Source organism: Schistocerca piceifrons, chromosome X (genome assembly GCF_021461385.2).
Source record: "Schistocerca piceifrons isolate TAMUIC-IGC-003096 chromosome X, iqSchPice1.1, whole genome shotgun sequence".
In the NCBI taxonomy this organism is placed as follows: Eukaryota; Metazoa; Arthropoda; class Insecta; order Orthoptera; family Acrididae; genus Schistocerca; species Schistocerca piceifrons.
The window spans coordinates 877,162,178-877,176,919 of NC_060149.1; the positions used below are offsets into that span (position 1 = coordinate 877,162,178).

The window sequence follows — 14,742 nt, forward strand, 5'->3', positions numbered from 1 at the left end:
TAAAACTGGATGGCTACCAAGAACTCTTCCAACTCTCCTGTGAACGCCTTAGTTTCCCCTCACAAATTTAAACCACTCAGTTCATTTTTTGAGTAACCTGATGTCGATAGAGGAATACCATTTAAATGACTGAAAAATTCCTTACCAGTCGAGCATGGGAAATAGAAGTCTTGTCTCCTGCATTGTTATAAACCTGTGAACTGACGGGGCAGCTATGTGTACGGACCATCTCAAGGTGCTTGATGCTTCCTACCGTGAAAACATCAAGTCTCTTAACGGGCGCTGTCCGATGGAAGGTGGTCTGAATGTTTGTGCAAAGCCTGGTAAAACGCCACTCCGAACCAAAGCTTTCTCCCAATTGCGAGTTAAGCCCTGAGAATACCACAACTGCCATCCAGTGGCATAATGAGTCACGGGTGGAATAAGCTGTCTACTCTCTAGTTACGAGGCGTGAATGAGCACAACAAACCTTGTGCACAAAACTAAATTTTTTCAATCTTCTTGCTGTTCTCCAGGAATCCCATTTTAACAAGGTCGACCCTTTGATGGCTTCCGGTGGCGTTTGCACGTTGTTCCGTATGGACGTTGTTAGAATGTGGATCGCCCTTTGTACCACATTGGCAACAGTTGCAGTCCAGGTCCACTTGGACTCTACAGTCACGGTTAGCAGACACTCTCTCCCTCCTTACAGGCCACCTACACCCGGTGCCCTAAATGCCCTGCTTCAGCAACTCCCCCCCCCCCCCCCCCCCCACCTTCCTTCCTCCCTAGGGATTTTATAGCCAGTCACCCTTTGTGGGGCAGTGCTTCTTCTAGTCGGGGGCTTCTCCTTGACCAATTTCTTGCCGACCACGACCTGTGCCTTCTTAATGATTTAATGATGGTTTCCCCACTCAGTTTAGTGCCGCGTATGGCACTACCTCTGCCGTTGATCTTTCGTTCACGTACCCTCCCTTCTTCCTTCTATGCACCGGTCGCCGCACAATATCTGCGGTAGTGACCACTTCCCGTTGATTCTCTCGTTTCCTCCCGCTTCCCGATGACCAGCTTACCCCACTGTACTTTCTATCATGCTGAGTGACCTCTATACAGGGTGAGTCACTAACTATTGCCACCAAGAATAACTCCGAAAGTATGATAGGAGCTGAAAAGTTTGTGGGACAAATGCTGCATGGGACAACGGGAGCCATAATATGACGTTCGTTTTTTGTTGCTAGGTGGGGTCGCCTCAGAGATATGAAGGTCAACTTTGTTTTTGTAAATGGAATGCTACAGTTTGGTACTTATTTTCTGATAGCGGCTGTGGAGACGAATCCAGTGACGCGTAATAGTAAGATCTTTGAAAGTCAACGAAGGTCCCAAAGGTTGCATGAACGTCCATTTACAGAAGGTGTTTGGAGATTGAGTGGTATTCCCTACATCGGCACGTATCGAAGCACATGCTCTGACAATTCTCTCTCGCATCTTCAGGTGTAGTTGGAACGTCTTAATAAACAATGTCTTTTACGAATCCCCACAACAAAAAATCCAGAGGCTTCAAGTCTAGCGAACGAGCCTGCCACGGCACATCTCCGCGTCCAGTACAACGATTTGGGAATTGTCTCTGCAACTCATTTCTAGCCATCAGCGAAAAATGTGCTGGACTCCCATCGTGTTGATACCACAATCTGTTCTTAAAGGCATTTCTTCCAATAACAGACCTAATGTTTCTTGCAGGAATGTGGTGTACTTCCTACCAAGAAGATTTCCATTGATGAAATAGGGCCTATAACTGTCCTCCAGAATCCCACACCATACATTCATCGACCAGTGTTTTTGGTGTGCAACTTGCCACAGCCAGCATGGGTTTTCAGTTGCCCAATAATGCATGTTAAGCAAATTAACATTTCTGTGGTTCGTGAATGTAACCTCGTCAGTAAATAAAACCAAATTAATAAAGGTCATCCCTCTGAATCTGAAGTTGAGCCCATCGGCAGAATTCAATGCGACGCATACAATCCGTATCCGCTACTTCTTGGTGGAGGCTGATATGGTAAGGATGATATTTACGGCGATGCAGAACTCGAACAACACTGGCTCATGCCAGATTCCCTTGCGATTTGACGCGAACTATCACAAGGATCTCGAATCACAGTGGCAAGAGAACCAATTTATTTCCTTGTTAGTAACTTACCTCCGCCGGATATGTTTCCGATGCGTTAAAGATCAATTGTTCTCAATTTATCATAAACATATTTAAATGTACGATGTGTAGGGTGATTAAGTTGAGAATATCTTTCAGTGTATAAGTCTCTAGCTCTCACTGAATTTCGTTGGCATTCTCCGTAAATGAGAAGGATATCGACTTGTTCTTCGAAGGAATACATCCTTCACATTCGCTTCATTCGACATTAGTCTTACCATTCCTATTAGTGTTGTATTGCGAAACCGTCGAATGGTGTTTACAAGTCAATGGCACGTTAGATGGATACGCAATATTCGGCGAAAATTTGTTATTTTCACGATATACGAGAGAGAATGTCAGAGCATGTGCTTCGATAAGTGCCGATGTGATAAGGAATACCACTCAATCCATGACAAGAAGATTGCGGTACTGCATTGATACCAATGGTCATCACTACGAACACCTTTTGTAAATGGACGTTCATTCCACCTTTGTGACCTTCGTTGACCTTCAAAGACCTTACTGTTACATATCATTGGATTCGTCTCGATAGCCGCTATCAGAAAATAAGTGCCAAACAACAGCAACCCTTCAAAAAAAAAAAATAATAATTTGACCTTCATACCTCCGAGGCGACCCTACCTAGCAACAAAAAACGAACGTAATATTATGGCCCCCGATGTCCCATGCAACATTTGTCCCACAAACTTTTCAACTCCTATCATACATTCGGAGTTATTCTATGTGGCAACAGTTCGCGACTCACCATGTATACCTCCCAGATCGCGTTTCCACCTTCTTTGTCAGGATGTATTATTACCTTTAAACATCTCCGCGCCAAAGCCCGTTACTTAATAACACAGGACAAGTAGGTGTGTCGGGAACACTGTCTCCTCCCTAGGTTCTTCTGTCCCTTCATCACGGGTGTGGGCTACACTCCCCACCCTCCATGGTTGTCAGTGGCACCCTTCTATTCCAGGCGTTGCCCTCCCAGGTGGCGTTTGTATGGATCCATCAGTTATCGAGAAACACCTCGTGACCCATTGTTCGATGGCATCGGCGTCATCCTGCTATCCAGCCGCCTTCCTTATTCAGAAATAGTAGGCCGAAGCTTCCCACTTACGTTACACCCTTTGTCAGGTGGAATCCTACAATGAACCTTTTACTGAATGTGGACTTCCTCTGGCCCTTTCTTCTTCCCACGGGTCAACCCTGGCCCTGATTCCATCCATAACCAATTTCTTCAAAACCTCAATCGTCTATGACGACCCCCTGTGCGTCCAGGGGTTAGAATAGGCCCGAGGTATTCCTGCCTGTCGTAAGAGACGACTAAAAGGAGTCTCACACGTTTCGTCCTTTCTGTGATGGTCCCCTGTAGGTTTTGGCCTCCATTTTTCAAAACTTTCCCGAAGAGCGAGGCAATTGGGAAAGGCGGCCTACATGGTGCATCATGCCCATCGTGCATGGAGATCTTTAGCCCAATTTCTCGTCGTCGCATTTCAGAACCGCTAATTCTCCATCCCTTTGGCGAAGACACCTTCCTGGGTGCGTTTTCCACCATGCACTATGCAGTGTCACTATCTGCGTTGACGATAACCATGGGCTTCTTTGCACCTGATATCCAACATGGTAGCCAGTCCATTGTGGTGGGGCCGCTATGTACCCTGTTGCTTGTAGCCCCCTGACCACACAGGGATGGCTCTGCTTATGCCTGCGCCGTCAACTCCCCACGTATGCCAAGGAGTAGATGCCCATCCTCCTGGGGCATTGGAACTCCCGGCAATGGCCATCTTGCCAGGTGGCCTTAGCTGTGGCTGGGTGACGCCCGTTGGGAGGGACCGTGGTCAGAGTGGGTGGCATTGGAGCAGATGACATGTGATACAGAGTAGCCCATCATCTCTTGCTGGTGGTGAACCACCAGCAGTCTCTAAGCGTTCACAAGCTCAATTCAACGCACAGAAGTACGACCCTAAATCATTCCCCTCAATGGCCACACCATGGGAGGAATGTTAGGCTAAGGATGGGAGCGGATCTTATTCACCCCAGTACCTCGTATGTTCGAGAGATGATGGGAAATCTTTCATATTGGTGAAGCCTCAGTATTTTGTGGAGCATTTAGAGGACAAATTTGGGGTGGTGGAAGGATTTTCCAAAATGACATCTGGGTCAGTCTTGATCAAAACAGCATCTTCTGCCCAGTCACGGACATTACTTACCTTTGACAAGCTGGTGGATGTTTCTGTAACCATCACGCCCCATAAGAGGCGCTCAGGGTATCATTTCACAGGGACCTTCTTTTGCAGTCTGACGATAGGCTGCACGCCAATTTAGAGCAGCGAGGTGTACATTTCGTCCGGCGAGTCCACTGAGGTCCGAGGGATAATCTGGTTGACAGCTGTGCATTGATCTTGGCCTTTGAGGGTGATACATTGCCTGAGAAGGTCAAGGTAATGGTCTACTGTTGTGATGTAAAACCCTATATCCCTCCCCCGATGGGGTGCTTTAAGTGCTGGAAGTTCCGCCATATGTCTTCCCGCTGTACTTCCAGCGTCACATGTCAAGATTGCAGATGCTCATCACATCCCAATACTCCATGTGCCCCACCTCCCATCTGTGTCAGCTGTGGAGAGCAACATTCGCCTCGATCGCCAGACTCAAGGATTCTCCAGAAAGGAAGGAAAATCATGGAGTACAAGACTGTGGGCAGACAGTGAGGCTAAAAGAAAATTTGAATGCCTGCATCCCGTATGTATGACATCGTCTTATGCCGCCACAACAATTCTGGCACCATCAGCCCCGCAAACCCCCTTCACCTTTCTACACCTGCCTCCTTGATGGTGGGGACATCCCTCCCTGTCGTTCCTGCACCACCTACTTTGGGAGCAACAGTCCCCCCCCCCCCCCAACCATCGGGGACGCCCGTCCCCACTTCTAAGCCAGAGAAGCGTAAGTCTTCTTCAGCTTCTTTAGCTAGGAAGGGGTCCCTTGGGTCACTCCCTTCCCAGGTTTCTGCCAGTGGTTGAAGAGCTCAAAAGCAGCTGGTTGTAGTGCTTAACGCTCATCCTCAGTCCTGGAGACTGACCTCTCAACCAGGGAAACCCAAGGATCAGCTAGAGAAATGCAAAAAGAAGACCCCCTAAGAACAAGGAAATTGCGGTGGCACACACAACACCACTACCTGCAAGCTCTGCATCTGAGAATGGGATGGAGGTTCTGGCATCCGCTGAGTACCTAGATCTCGCCAGACCCTCAGCCACAATGGATATAGATTGCTCAGGCAATAAGTCGGTGGCAGCAGGTGACTCTGAGGCGTAAATTGCCTCATTGAATGTTCCATGACTTCCCAGTCTCACGATGTCATCCTCCAGTGGAATTGCGGCGGTTTTTTCTTCCACGTGTCTGAGCTACAGCAACTGTTAAGCTTAAACACCTGCTGTATGCATTGCCTTCCAGGAAACCTGGTTCTCGTCAATGCGGACCCCTGCCCTCCGCGGCTATAAGGGATATTACAGGAACCGTAGCGACTATAATCGAGTGTCAGTTGGAGTCTGCATTTATGTCCTAAACTCAGTCTGTAGTGAACGTGCACCCCTTCAAACCCCTCCTGAATCTGCGGCTGTCAGAATACAGACGACATAGGAAATGACCGTCTGCAATGTATATCTTCTGGTGCAATGCCACTGAATGTATTAGCTGCACTGATTGATCAACTCCCTAAACCTTTCCTACTTTTAGGAGATTTTAACGCCAATAACCCTTTGTGGGGTGGCACTGTGCTTACTGGCCGAGCAGAGATGTCGAAACTTTACTGTCTCAGTGCGACCTCTGCATCTTAAATACTGGGGCCGCCACACATTTCAGTGTGGCTCATGTTAGTTAATCGGTCATTGATTCATCAATTTGCAGCCCAGGACTTCTCCCATCTATCCACTGGAGAGCACATGACGACCTGTGTGGTAGTGACCACTTCCCAATCTCCCTGTCACTGCCCCAGAGTCAGGCCCACGGACGTCTACCCAGATGGGCTTTAAACAAGGCGGACTGGGGAACTTTCTCCTCTGCTGTCACCGTTGAATCTTCCTCACACGGAAACATCGATGTGATGGTTGAGCAGGTGACAATTGTTTCTGCGGCAGAAAACGCGATCCCTCGCTCTTTAGGGTGCCCAAGGTGTAAGGCAGTCCCTTGGTGGTCGCCGGAAGTCGCTGAAACAATTAAGGAGCGTCGGCGAGCTCTAAAACGGCATAAGCGGCGCCCTTCCCTGGAGCATCTCATAACCTTTAAACGGCTTCGTGCCCGCGTTCGCCGACATACCAAACGACGGAAGCAGGAGTGTTGGGAGGGATACGTCTCGACCATTGGGTTCCATACGTCACCTTCCCAAGTCTGGGAAAAGATCAAACGTCTTTTCGGGTATCAGACCCCAACAGGTGTTGCTGGTGTTACCATAAATGGCGTGTTATCTACCGACGCAAACGCGATTGCCGAGCACTTTGTTTGAGCCTCTGCGTCTGAGAATCTCCCCCCCCCCCCCCTGCCCTTCGCGCTATCAAACGGCTAAACGGCTACTGGAAGGGAACGTCCTCTCATTCACTACACGCCACAGTGAATCCTGTAACGTTCCATGTACAGAGTGGGACTCAGTGCGCTTGCACATTGCCCCGACATAGCTCCTGACCCTGATCGGATCCACAGCAAGATGATTAAACATCTGTTATCTGATAACAAGCGACGTCTCCTCGTCATCTTCAACCGGGTCTGGTGCGATGACGTCTTTCCATCGCAATGGGGGGAGAGCACCATCATTCCGGTGCTCAAACCCGGTAAAAACACGCTTGATATAGATAGCTATAGGCCCATCAGCCTCATAAACGTTCTTTGTAAGCTGCCGGAACGTATGGTATGTCGGCGGTTGGGTTGGATACTGGAGTCACGTGGCCTACTGGCTCCATGTCAGGGTGGCTTCCGCCAGGGTCGCTCTACCACTTATAATTTTGTGTCCCTCGAGCCTGCCATCCAAACAGCCTTTTCTAGACTGCAACACCTGGTTGCTGTATTTTTTGACTTACGTAAAGCATACGACACGACCTGGCGACATCATATCCTTTTCACATTGTATGAGTGGGTTCTCCGGGGCCCACTCCCGATTTTTATCCAAAACTTCCTGTCGCTCCGTACTTTCACTGTCCAAGTCAGTGCCTCCCATAGTTCCATCCATATCCAGGAGAATGGAGTCCCGCAGAGCTATGTATTGAGTCTCTGTTTTTAGTGGCCATTAACGGTCTAGCAGCAGCTGTTGGGCCCTCCGTCTCGCCTTCTCTGTATGCAGACGACTTCCGCATTTCGTACTGCTGCTCCAGTACTGGTGTTGTAGAGTGTCATCTACAGGGAGCTATCCACAAGGCGCAGTCATGGGCTGTAGCCTACGGCTTCCAGTTTTCAGCCGCAGTTGTGTCATGCACTTCTGTCGGCGTCGTTCCGTTCATCCGGATCCCGCACTTTACCTTAATGATGATCCACTCACTGTAGTGGAGACATATCAATTCCTAGGACTGGTTTTCGACGCTCAATTGACTTGGCTCCCTCATCTCCGTCAGCTTAAGCAGAAGTGGTGGCAGCACCTCAATGCCCTCCGTTGCCTGAGCAACACCAATAATTGGGGTGCAGATCGCTTTACGCTGCTGCGGCTCTACAGAGCCCTTGTTCAATCTTGAACTGACTATGGGAGTGTGGTTTTTGGTTCGGCAGCTCCCTCAGCGTTGCATTTACTCGACCCTGTGCACCAATGCGGGGTTCGACTAGCGACAGGAGCTTTTAGGACGAGTCCGGTGAACAGCGTACTGATGGAGGCTCGGGTCCCTCTATTGCTGATCAGACATACACAGTTACTCTGAGCATCCGAATTACCGTCTTCTTTTCCCGCCCGCGGCAGTCCATCTCCCGCATTGGCGGCCCACGTCGGGGCTAACGATTGCGATTCACGTGCAGTCCCTTCTTTCCGGACTGGAGTCTTTCCCTTTACCACCTCTACTTGCGGCCCGTTCACGTACGCCTCCATGGTGTACGTCTGGACCTTGCACGTGGCGCTAAGGACTCCGTTAACCCTGCGGCTCTCCGGTGTTACTTCCTATCGATTCTTGACGTGTTCCGGGCTCTGAAGTGGTTTACACCGACTGCCCGATGGCTGATGGTCGTGTTGGCTTTGCCTATGTCCATGGCGGCCATATTGAACAGCCCTCCTTACTCGATGGCTGCAATGTATTCATGCATAGCTGGCGGCCATTTCTCGTGCACTTCAGTGACACCGTTCATACCATGTGGAGTCTTTCCTTGTATGTACTGACTCCTTGAGCAGCCTGAAAACTATCGACCAGTGCTACCCTCTTCGTCCTTTGGTAGCGTCCATCCAGGAGTCCATCTAAGTTCTGGAACTGTCCAGCCATTCAGTGGTGTTCGACTGGATACCTGGTCACGCCGGAATCTCAGGAAATGAACTTGCTGACAGGCTTGCCAAACAGGCTACACGGAAACCACTTCTGAAGATCGGCATCCCCGCAAGTGACCTGCGTTCGTTATTAATCCGCAAGGTTTTTCAAGCTTTGGGAGATGGAATGGCAAAATCTCAGCACCTCACAACAAACTGCGAGCCATTAAGGGGACCACGAATTGGGGAGGTCCGTGATGAGGGTCTCTCGCAGGGACTCTGGTTCTCGTCCGACTCCGCATTTGCCATGCCTGGGAGACCCACGGCTACCTCCCTACGCCGTGAAGACCCACCTCAGTGCCGGTGCGGCGCCCGGTTGGCAGTGGCCCATATTCTTCTGCTCTGTCCTCCTCTGTCTGCCCTGCGACTTCATCTTCATTTGCCGGACTCGTTATCATTGATTTTAGCAGACAACACCGCATCGGCTGATTTGGTTTTACGTTTCATCCATGAGGGTGGGTTTTATCATTCAATCTGAGTTTTAGCGCATGTCCTTTGTCCCTCCACCGTAGTGCTTTGAGGGTGGAGGTTTTAATGTGTTGCAGGGTGGCTGGCTTTTCCTTTTTATTTTCGTGGTCTGCTAGCCACTGTAATCTGCTTCCTTGTTTTACTCTCTTCGGTTTTTTGCATATATCTGTTGTTTTCTTGTCCTCTTTCGTTCCTTTGTGTTCGTTGCCTTTCCTTCATTCTAGTGGTCTTTCTTTCCGTTTTGTTATATGTCTCATCTGTTTTATTCTCACATTGGTGGCATTGTTTTATTATGAACAAGGGACCTATGACCACGTAGTTTGGTCCCTCACCCCTCTTTTAAACCAGCCAACCTCTATGACGACAGTATCTCCTCCAGGTCTTTAACCGTATTCGGCTCAAAGGCATTCCCCCGCCACCTCGCCCCCCGCCCAAACAGTGGGGGAGAGTATTGTGGCCCCTGTTCTTAAGCCTGGCAAGGATCTGTCCTCCCTTGTTAGTGGCCCACCAATCTGACTATTGTTCCCTGTAAGTTACTTGAATGGATTATGGCTTGTCGGCTGAGCTGGATCCTCGAATCTTTGGACCTTTTATCGCCTTACCAGTGCGGCGTTTGGGAGGGACAGTCTGCAGTCAGTTATCTGCTTCGATTGGAAACTGCAGTTTGGCGGGCCTTCTTCCAGGGCCATCATGTTGTGCCACTTTTTTTTTTATCTATGTAAGGCGTACGACACAGCTTGGTGCTATCGCATTCTACTTACGCTGCAGGAGTGGGGTCTTTGGGGCCCCCTCCATATTTTTGTTCGCCAGTTCCTGTCCCACCAGTCGTTCAGAGTTCGGGTTCTCACGATTCTCAGCTCTCTGCAGACCCAGGAGAATGTCGTACCACAGTGTTCTGTATAACATGTCCTTCATTTTCTCATCACTATTAATTGGCTAGTGATCTCCAAAGGACCGTTGGTCACCTCTGCTCTGTATATGGATGATTTCTGTATTTGTCCTAGCTTCCACTTGGTGGTTTCTGCAGAATGACAGCGCTAGGGAGTCATCCAGCACACTTCCACATGGACACTCTCACACTGTTTTCAATTTCCTTCCTGTAAGTCGAGGGTGGTGCATTTCTGTCCCGTACTACATTCTATCCTGATCTGCAGCTCTACCTCGACGCCCAACACCTGACTGTGGTCCCCCAGTTCTGTTTCTTGGGTCCTCCTGTTGACAACGAGCTTAACTGGTTGGCCCGTATCTGCCTTCTGAAGGTCGGCTCTTTGCAAAAACTGTGTCCTTCACTTCCTTGCCCACACCTCTTGGGACGTGGATTGTTCGACCCTTCTCTGCCTTTATCGGACATTCGTTCTGTCTCGGCTGGACTATAGTTGTCAAGTTGATGAATCGGCTGGCCATTCCATGCTACTCCTCTTGGACCTGTTTCATCATCATAGTATCCGTTTAGCCACTGATGCATTTCACACCAGCTGTGTCGACAGTCTTATGGTTTGCACTGGGATCCATCCCCTTTCGGTTCGGTAGTTCCAGCTCCTAATTTCCTATGCCATCACTGTCCACTCTTCCCCTGGTCACCCCATGAAGTTGTTTTCGCTGCTTCAGAATGTCGCCCTTCTGCTGCCCTGGGATGGATTTACCGGTTGCGCTCCCCCCTCACTTTAAACACCGCGATTTATATTCCACTCCTTGTTCTCCCCTCGTTCTCGCCTGGCCACCGCCCTTGTTTAGTTCCTCAGCCCCAGATTCAAATGGGTCTCTTTCCAGATTCCAAAAGCCACCGTCATCCCAGTGGTGTTAGTTGAGTGTTCCGCCCACTCTTTGGGAGTTTCAGGGTGCCATTGTTTTTTATGTCGATGGCTCTAAATGCACTGATCATGTCGGGTATGCCTCCACATCGCCTGTTGGCACAGAACACCATCTCTTGCCTGCCACGTGTGGGGTGATTACTGCGGAATTGATACCCATCCGTTGGGCTCTCTACTTTGTTAAACGGTCCCCGCTCACGTAAGTTCTGTTATGTACGAACTCAATGTTTTTCCTGCCACCCCTTTGTCTCTGCCATATACGACCTTGAATTTCCAGCTGGAATTTGAGTCCTTGGTTAGTGTTAACGTTGGTTATGGAGGCCTTGGCCATCCCTCTCATACGTGATGGATCTCCCTCCCCCCCCCCCCCCCTCTTTTACCTTACGTTTTGTCTGGCCTTTTGTGCCATTCTGTTTCCGCTTTTTTTGGTCCTCTTTCCCTGAGGTTGTCCCCGTTGTAATTCTTCTTTTCAATTCTAAGGGTTTCACGATTTTGTAGTTTGTCATATATACTAATCCTATTTTACAGCAGGTTTTCTCTTCTGTAATGTCGAAATAAAACAATTATTTCAACATCTTTTTCGCGGTTAGTTTCCCAGGAACGGAAATGTGTGTAATCTCCCCCCCCTCCTCCTCCTCCCCTCCCCGCTCCGTAATGACTCTCGTGTGGTTTGGGACAGCTCAAAGCTTCAAAGCAATTGCTGTATTACTCTAACTGGTTATTACGTCATCGCTGCCTTAATTTATTTCTGATAACGTTTCTATGAGTGTTAAACCAACATGAACGGGTCGTCATTCGTATTTATGAAGTTTTTACAAAGGAGAGTGAACAACCGCACTCAGATATTACTACGCCGGGACCTTCTGTTTGATAGCTTAGGGGACGTAGCTACAGTCAGCCATCACATAGATTGCAGAAAAATAACTACGGGTAGATCGTGAGCTATAGGGAATGCAGGTAGGCCGTGACTTAGTGAACAGGTAGTTCCTACGAATGCTACGTGCAAATTTTAGATTTTTCTTTGGTCTCAAATTTCACTGGGCGCAGTTTTCATGTGTCCTGTCACTGCACTCGAGAATGAAACCGGAAGAAAAATGGTATTTTGCACAACGCTCAATCACCGGAACAATATACATTTGTACTTGCGGCAGCCTCGTCCCTGCAACTTGGGTACGACAACCCATAGTTCCAGCTATGTAGTCTAAAGTGCCTTACTCCACTGCAGTAAGGATTCTTTTCATACAATCTGATTTGTTTTACTTTTTTGTTTTCAGGAAAAACTGTCCACTGGCGAGAAGAAATAAAGTTCTTCTCACTCGTCCGAAATGACCGAGATAAAAAACAAAGACAGAATTTTGGAAGCGATTGACCAACTCCGTCGTCGTAAAGCGAGACCTGATATTGACAGAATCTGTAATTTTGTGTTCAGAAGATTTGGAGTGGACTGTAAAGACACACTAGCCGATTTGCAGCGGCTAGTAGAGGCTGAAGTTGTCATAAAAGTAGAATACAAAGGAAACACGAGTTACAGAAATGCAGCAAAATGGTCAAAGTATGCAATGTACAAACACAGAGAACTGCGTAACAGCACGGGATCTACGGAGATTCACAACATTCTGAGTCGAGCATTCGCGTCCTTGTTGGTGGAGGACCCAGATTACCTGGACATCGGTGTGCCCAGGACAGAACTGGAAAGGTTTATGCTACAAGACGATCCTCTGACGGATTTGACGGAAATAGAACTAATTCTGACGAAGGAAACCAGCTCGGGATTTCTGGTCAAGCTGAAGAACGGGAATTACTCCCTCGCGGACCATCCCGTGCCACCGAGTACTAGCCCGAAGAGTACTTCCCCCGTGAACAATACCTCCATCACCGTCCAGGCCAAAGGCACACAGCAGAGCATTAGCGTGAATGCTGCCGAGAAGCCGCCAAAATTGAAAACGAGCAGCCCTCATAAGGAGAAGAAACCAAAGATAGAGGCACTGCCGCCTCCTGCGATCACAACCACTACAGTTACTACCTCGTCGCCAGTGGCCACTACGACCACCTCGACGGCAACTGCACCGACGACAGCAAGCATGGCGAAAACACCGACGAAAACTGCACCGAAAACGCCTCAAAAAGCAGCCGCTGCGAGTGCACAGGCGTCAGGGAGCGGCAAATCGGCAGAGCTCGGCGCCATCAATGTCGGCGGCTACAGAGTCGGAGTACGGAGAAAGGTGCGTTCAAGTGAACATTGCCGTTCGCAAAATTTGGATTATAAGTGAATGGTTTTGATTTGCCTGCAACCATTTTAAGTAAATTTACTTTGTTTCAGACGGCGAAAAAGGTGTTCGATCCTTCGGACAATTACACGCCGACACGGAAACGTGGTCGTCCGGCTGGAAGTGGTAGTAGCAGCAAGAAGGAAGTGCAGCAGACAGGCGGCGTATGCTGTCTCTGCAACAGCAGCAGTAAAGACACCAGCACTCGCAAGGCTGCTACCGAGAAATTACTCCAGTGCAGGGACTGCTCAAACAGAGGTTAGTGGACGGATCATTTATTCACATACAGGGCTGTGTTGCATATGCTTCAGATTTTTCCTGATACCTGGGACCAGTAACTGGTTTCAAAAAGTCTATCCCATTTTACTACTGTGAAATATTACGGAAATTCTACCGAGACCGCTAAAAGAAAAAAAAAGCAATTCCCAGTGTGGTTCGAAATGCTGGACGATCAAGACGCTGCTGCTGTGGTAACCGCTTTATTTGTTGCAAGCAGAAGAAAAAAAGATAAAAAATTGGTTCAAGAAGTGTCAAAAATTCACTCACAAATGCTTGAGAGGGGTTGAACAAGATAAATTATTACTAGAACTTTTTATACATTGGCAGTAACGTATCAAATGTTTCAACATCAAAGGTTGTCTACTATAAATAATAATAAGTAAAAAAAACACTACAAAGAGAAGTAATTGCAGCAAGTCAGCGCTAATCTGCTACGATATCTTGCTACTGGCAATTCTTTCGAAGACGCCATGTTCCCGAGTGCAATTTCACATCTAACTATTGGGGCCAGTTATACTTCGCTTTTATTTAAAATTAAACAATAGGGCCCATAAAATTGGAAATTATATGGACAAATGAGTTTCTTAATTTTACGGATTTTTATCTTTTTTGACAGTTCATTATGCTTGGAATGATTCGTACAATTCGATGCACTTTAACGTGAATTATTCTTCTTGTTTTGAACCAATCTTACTAAATAATCACAGTTGCGAACGCAGAAGAGAGTGTTCTTAAAGGAAGTACGTGAGCAATTGGCAAAGATATTGTCAATATTGCGCGTAGACGGCGCAATATTTATCAGCTAACACTATATGATTTTAAAGATTTTCATCTCATTAATATTACTGTAAAATCTCTCAACATAACTCGTACGTATTCAGTATTATTGCACACAAGGGAATGTTGAGCACTAACATACCCTGTCTAAGGCGCAAATTAGTATGCGCATTAGTGTGTACGAGAAATGTGCTAGTTGTTTAAAACGTGCGGCCGAAAGCTTTATGAAATCATTCCGGTGAGTGGGAAATACACTCCCCCACAGCTCACCGCTCCAGCATTCGTCGTGCTAAAACAGCACGACCTCCGTTAGTGAGATCATATGAGGATGACGCTGTCGCCACAACTGCTATACTTCTGCTGATGTTGCAAGAATTGGTTTCCAAACTGCTGTGCGGATTGTCGACGCGTTGGTCATTAGGCCAACCTCTCATTCAGTTCGTAAATTTATGCATGTAACTAACTTTGAACGCATGCGGAAAGAGCAGGTGG

General features: G+C 48.0%; 1 protein-coding gene across 4 annotated transcripts in view; it reads left to right on the forward strand.

The window, feature by feature from the left end:
* The window catches only part of LOC124721967 (polyhomeotic-proximal chromatin protein), a 286,137-nt gene that overhangs the window by 212,703 nt on the left and 58,692 nt on the right, over nucleotides 1–14,742 (forward strand). For all 4 annotated transcript variants that reach the window (XM_047247136.1, XM_047247135.1, XM_047247137.1 and 1 more), the window contains 2 exons: nucleotides 12,202–13,149; nucleotides 13,248–13,452. In XM_047247136.1, the coding sequence (XP_047103092.1) occupies nucleotides 12,253–13,149; nucleotides 13,248–13,452 (1,102 nt within the window). In that variant the 5' untranslated portion in view covers nucleotides 12,202–12,252. The remainder of the gene's footprint in view (nucleotides 1–12,201; nucleotides 13,150–13,247; nucleotides 13,453–14,742) is intronic.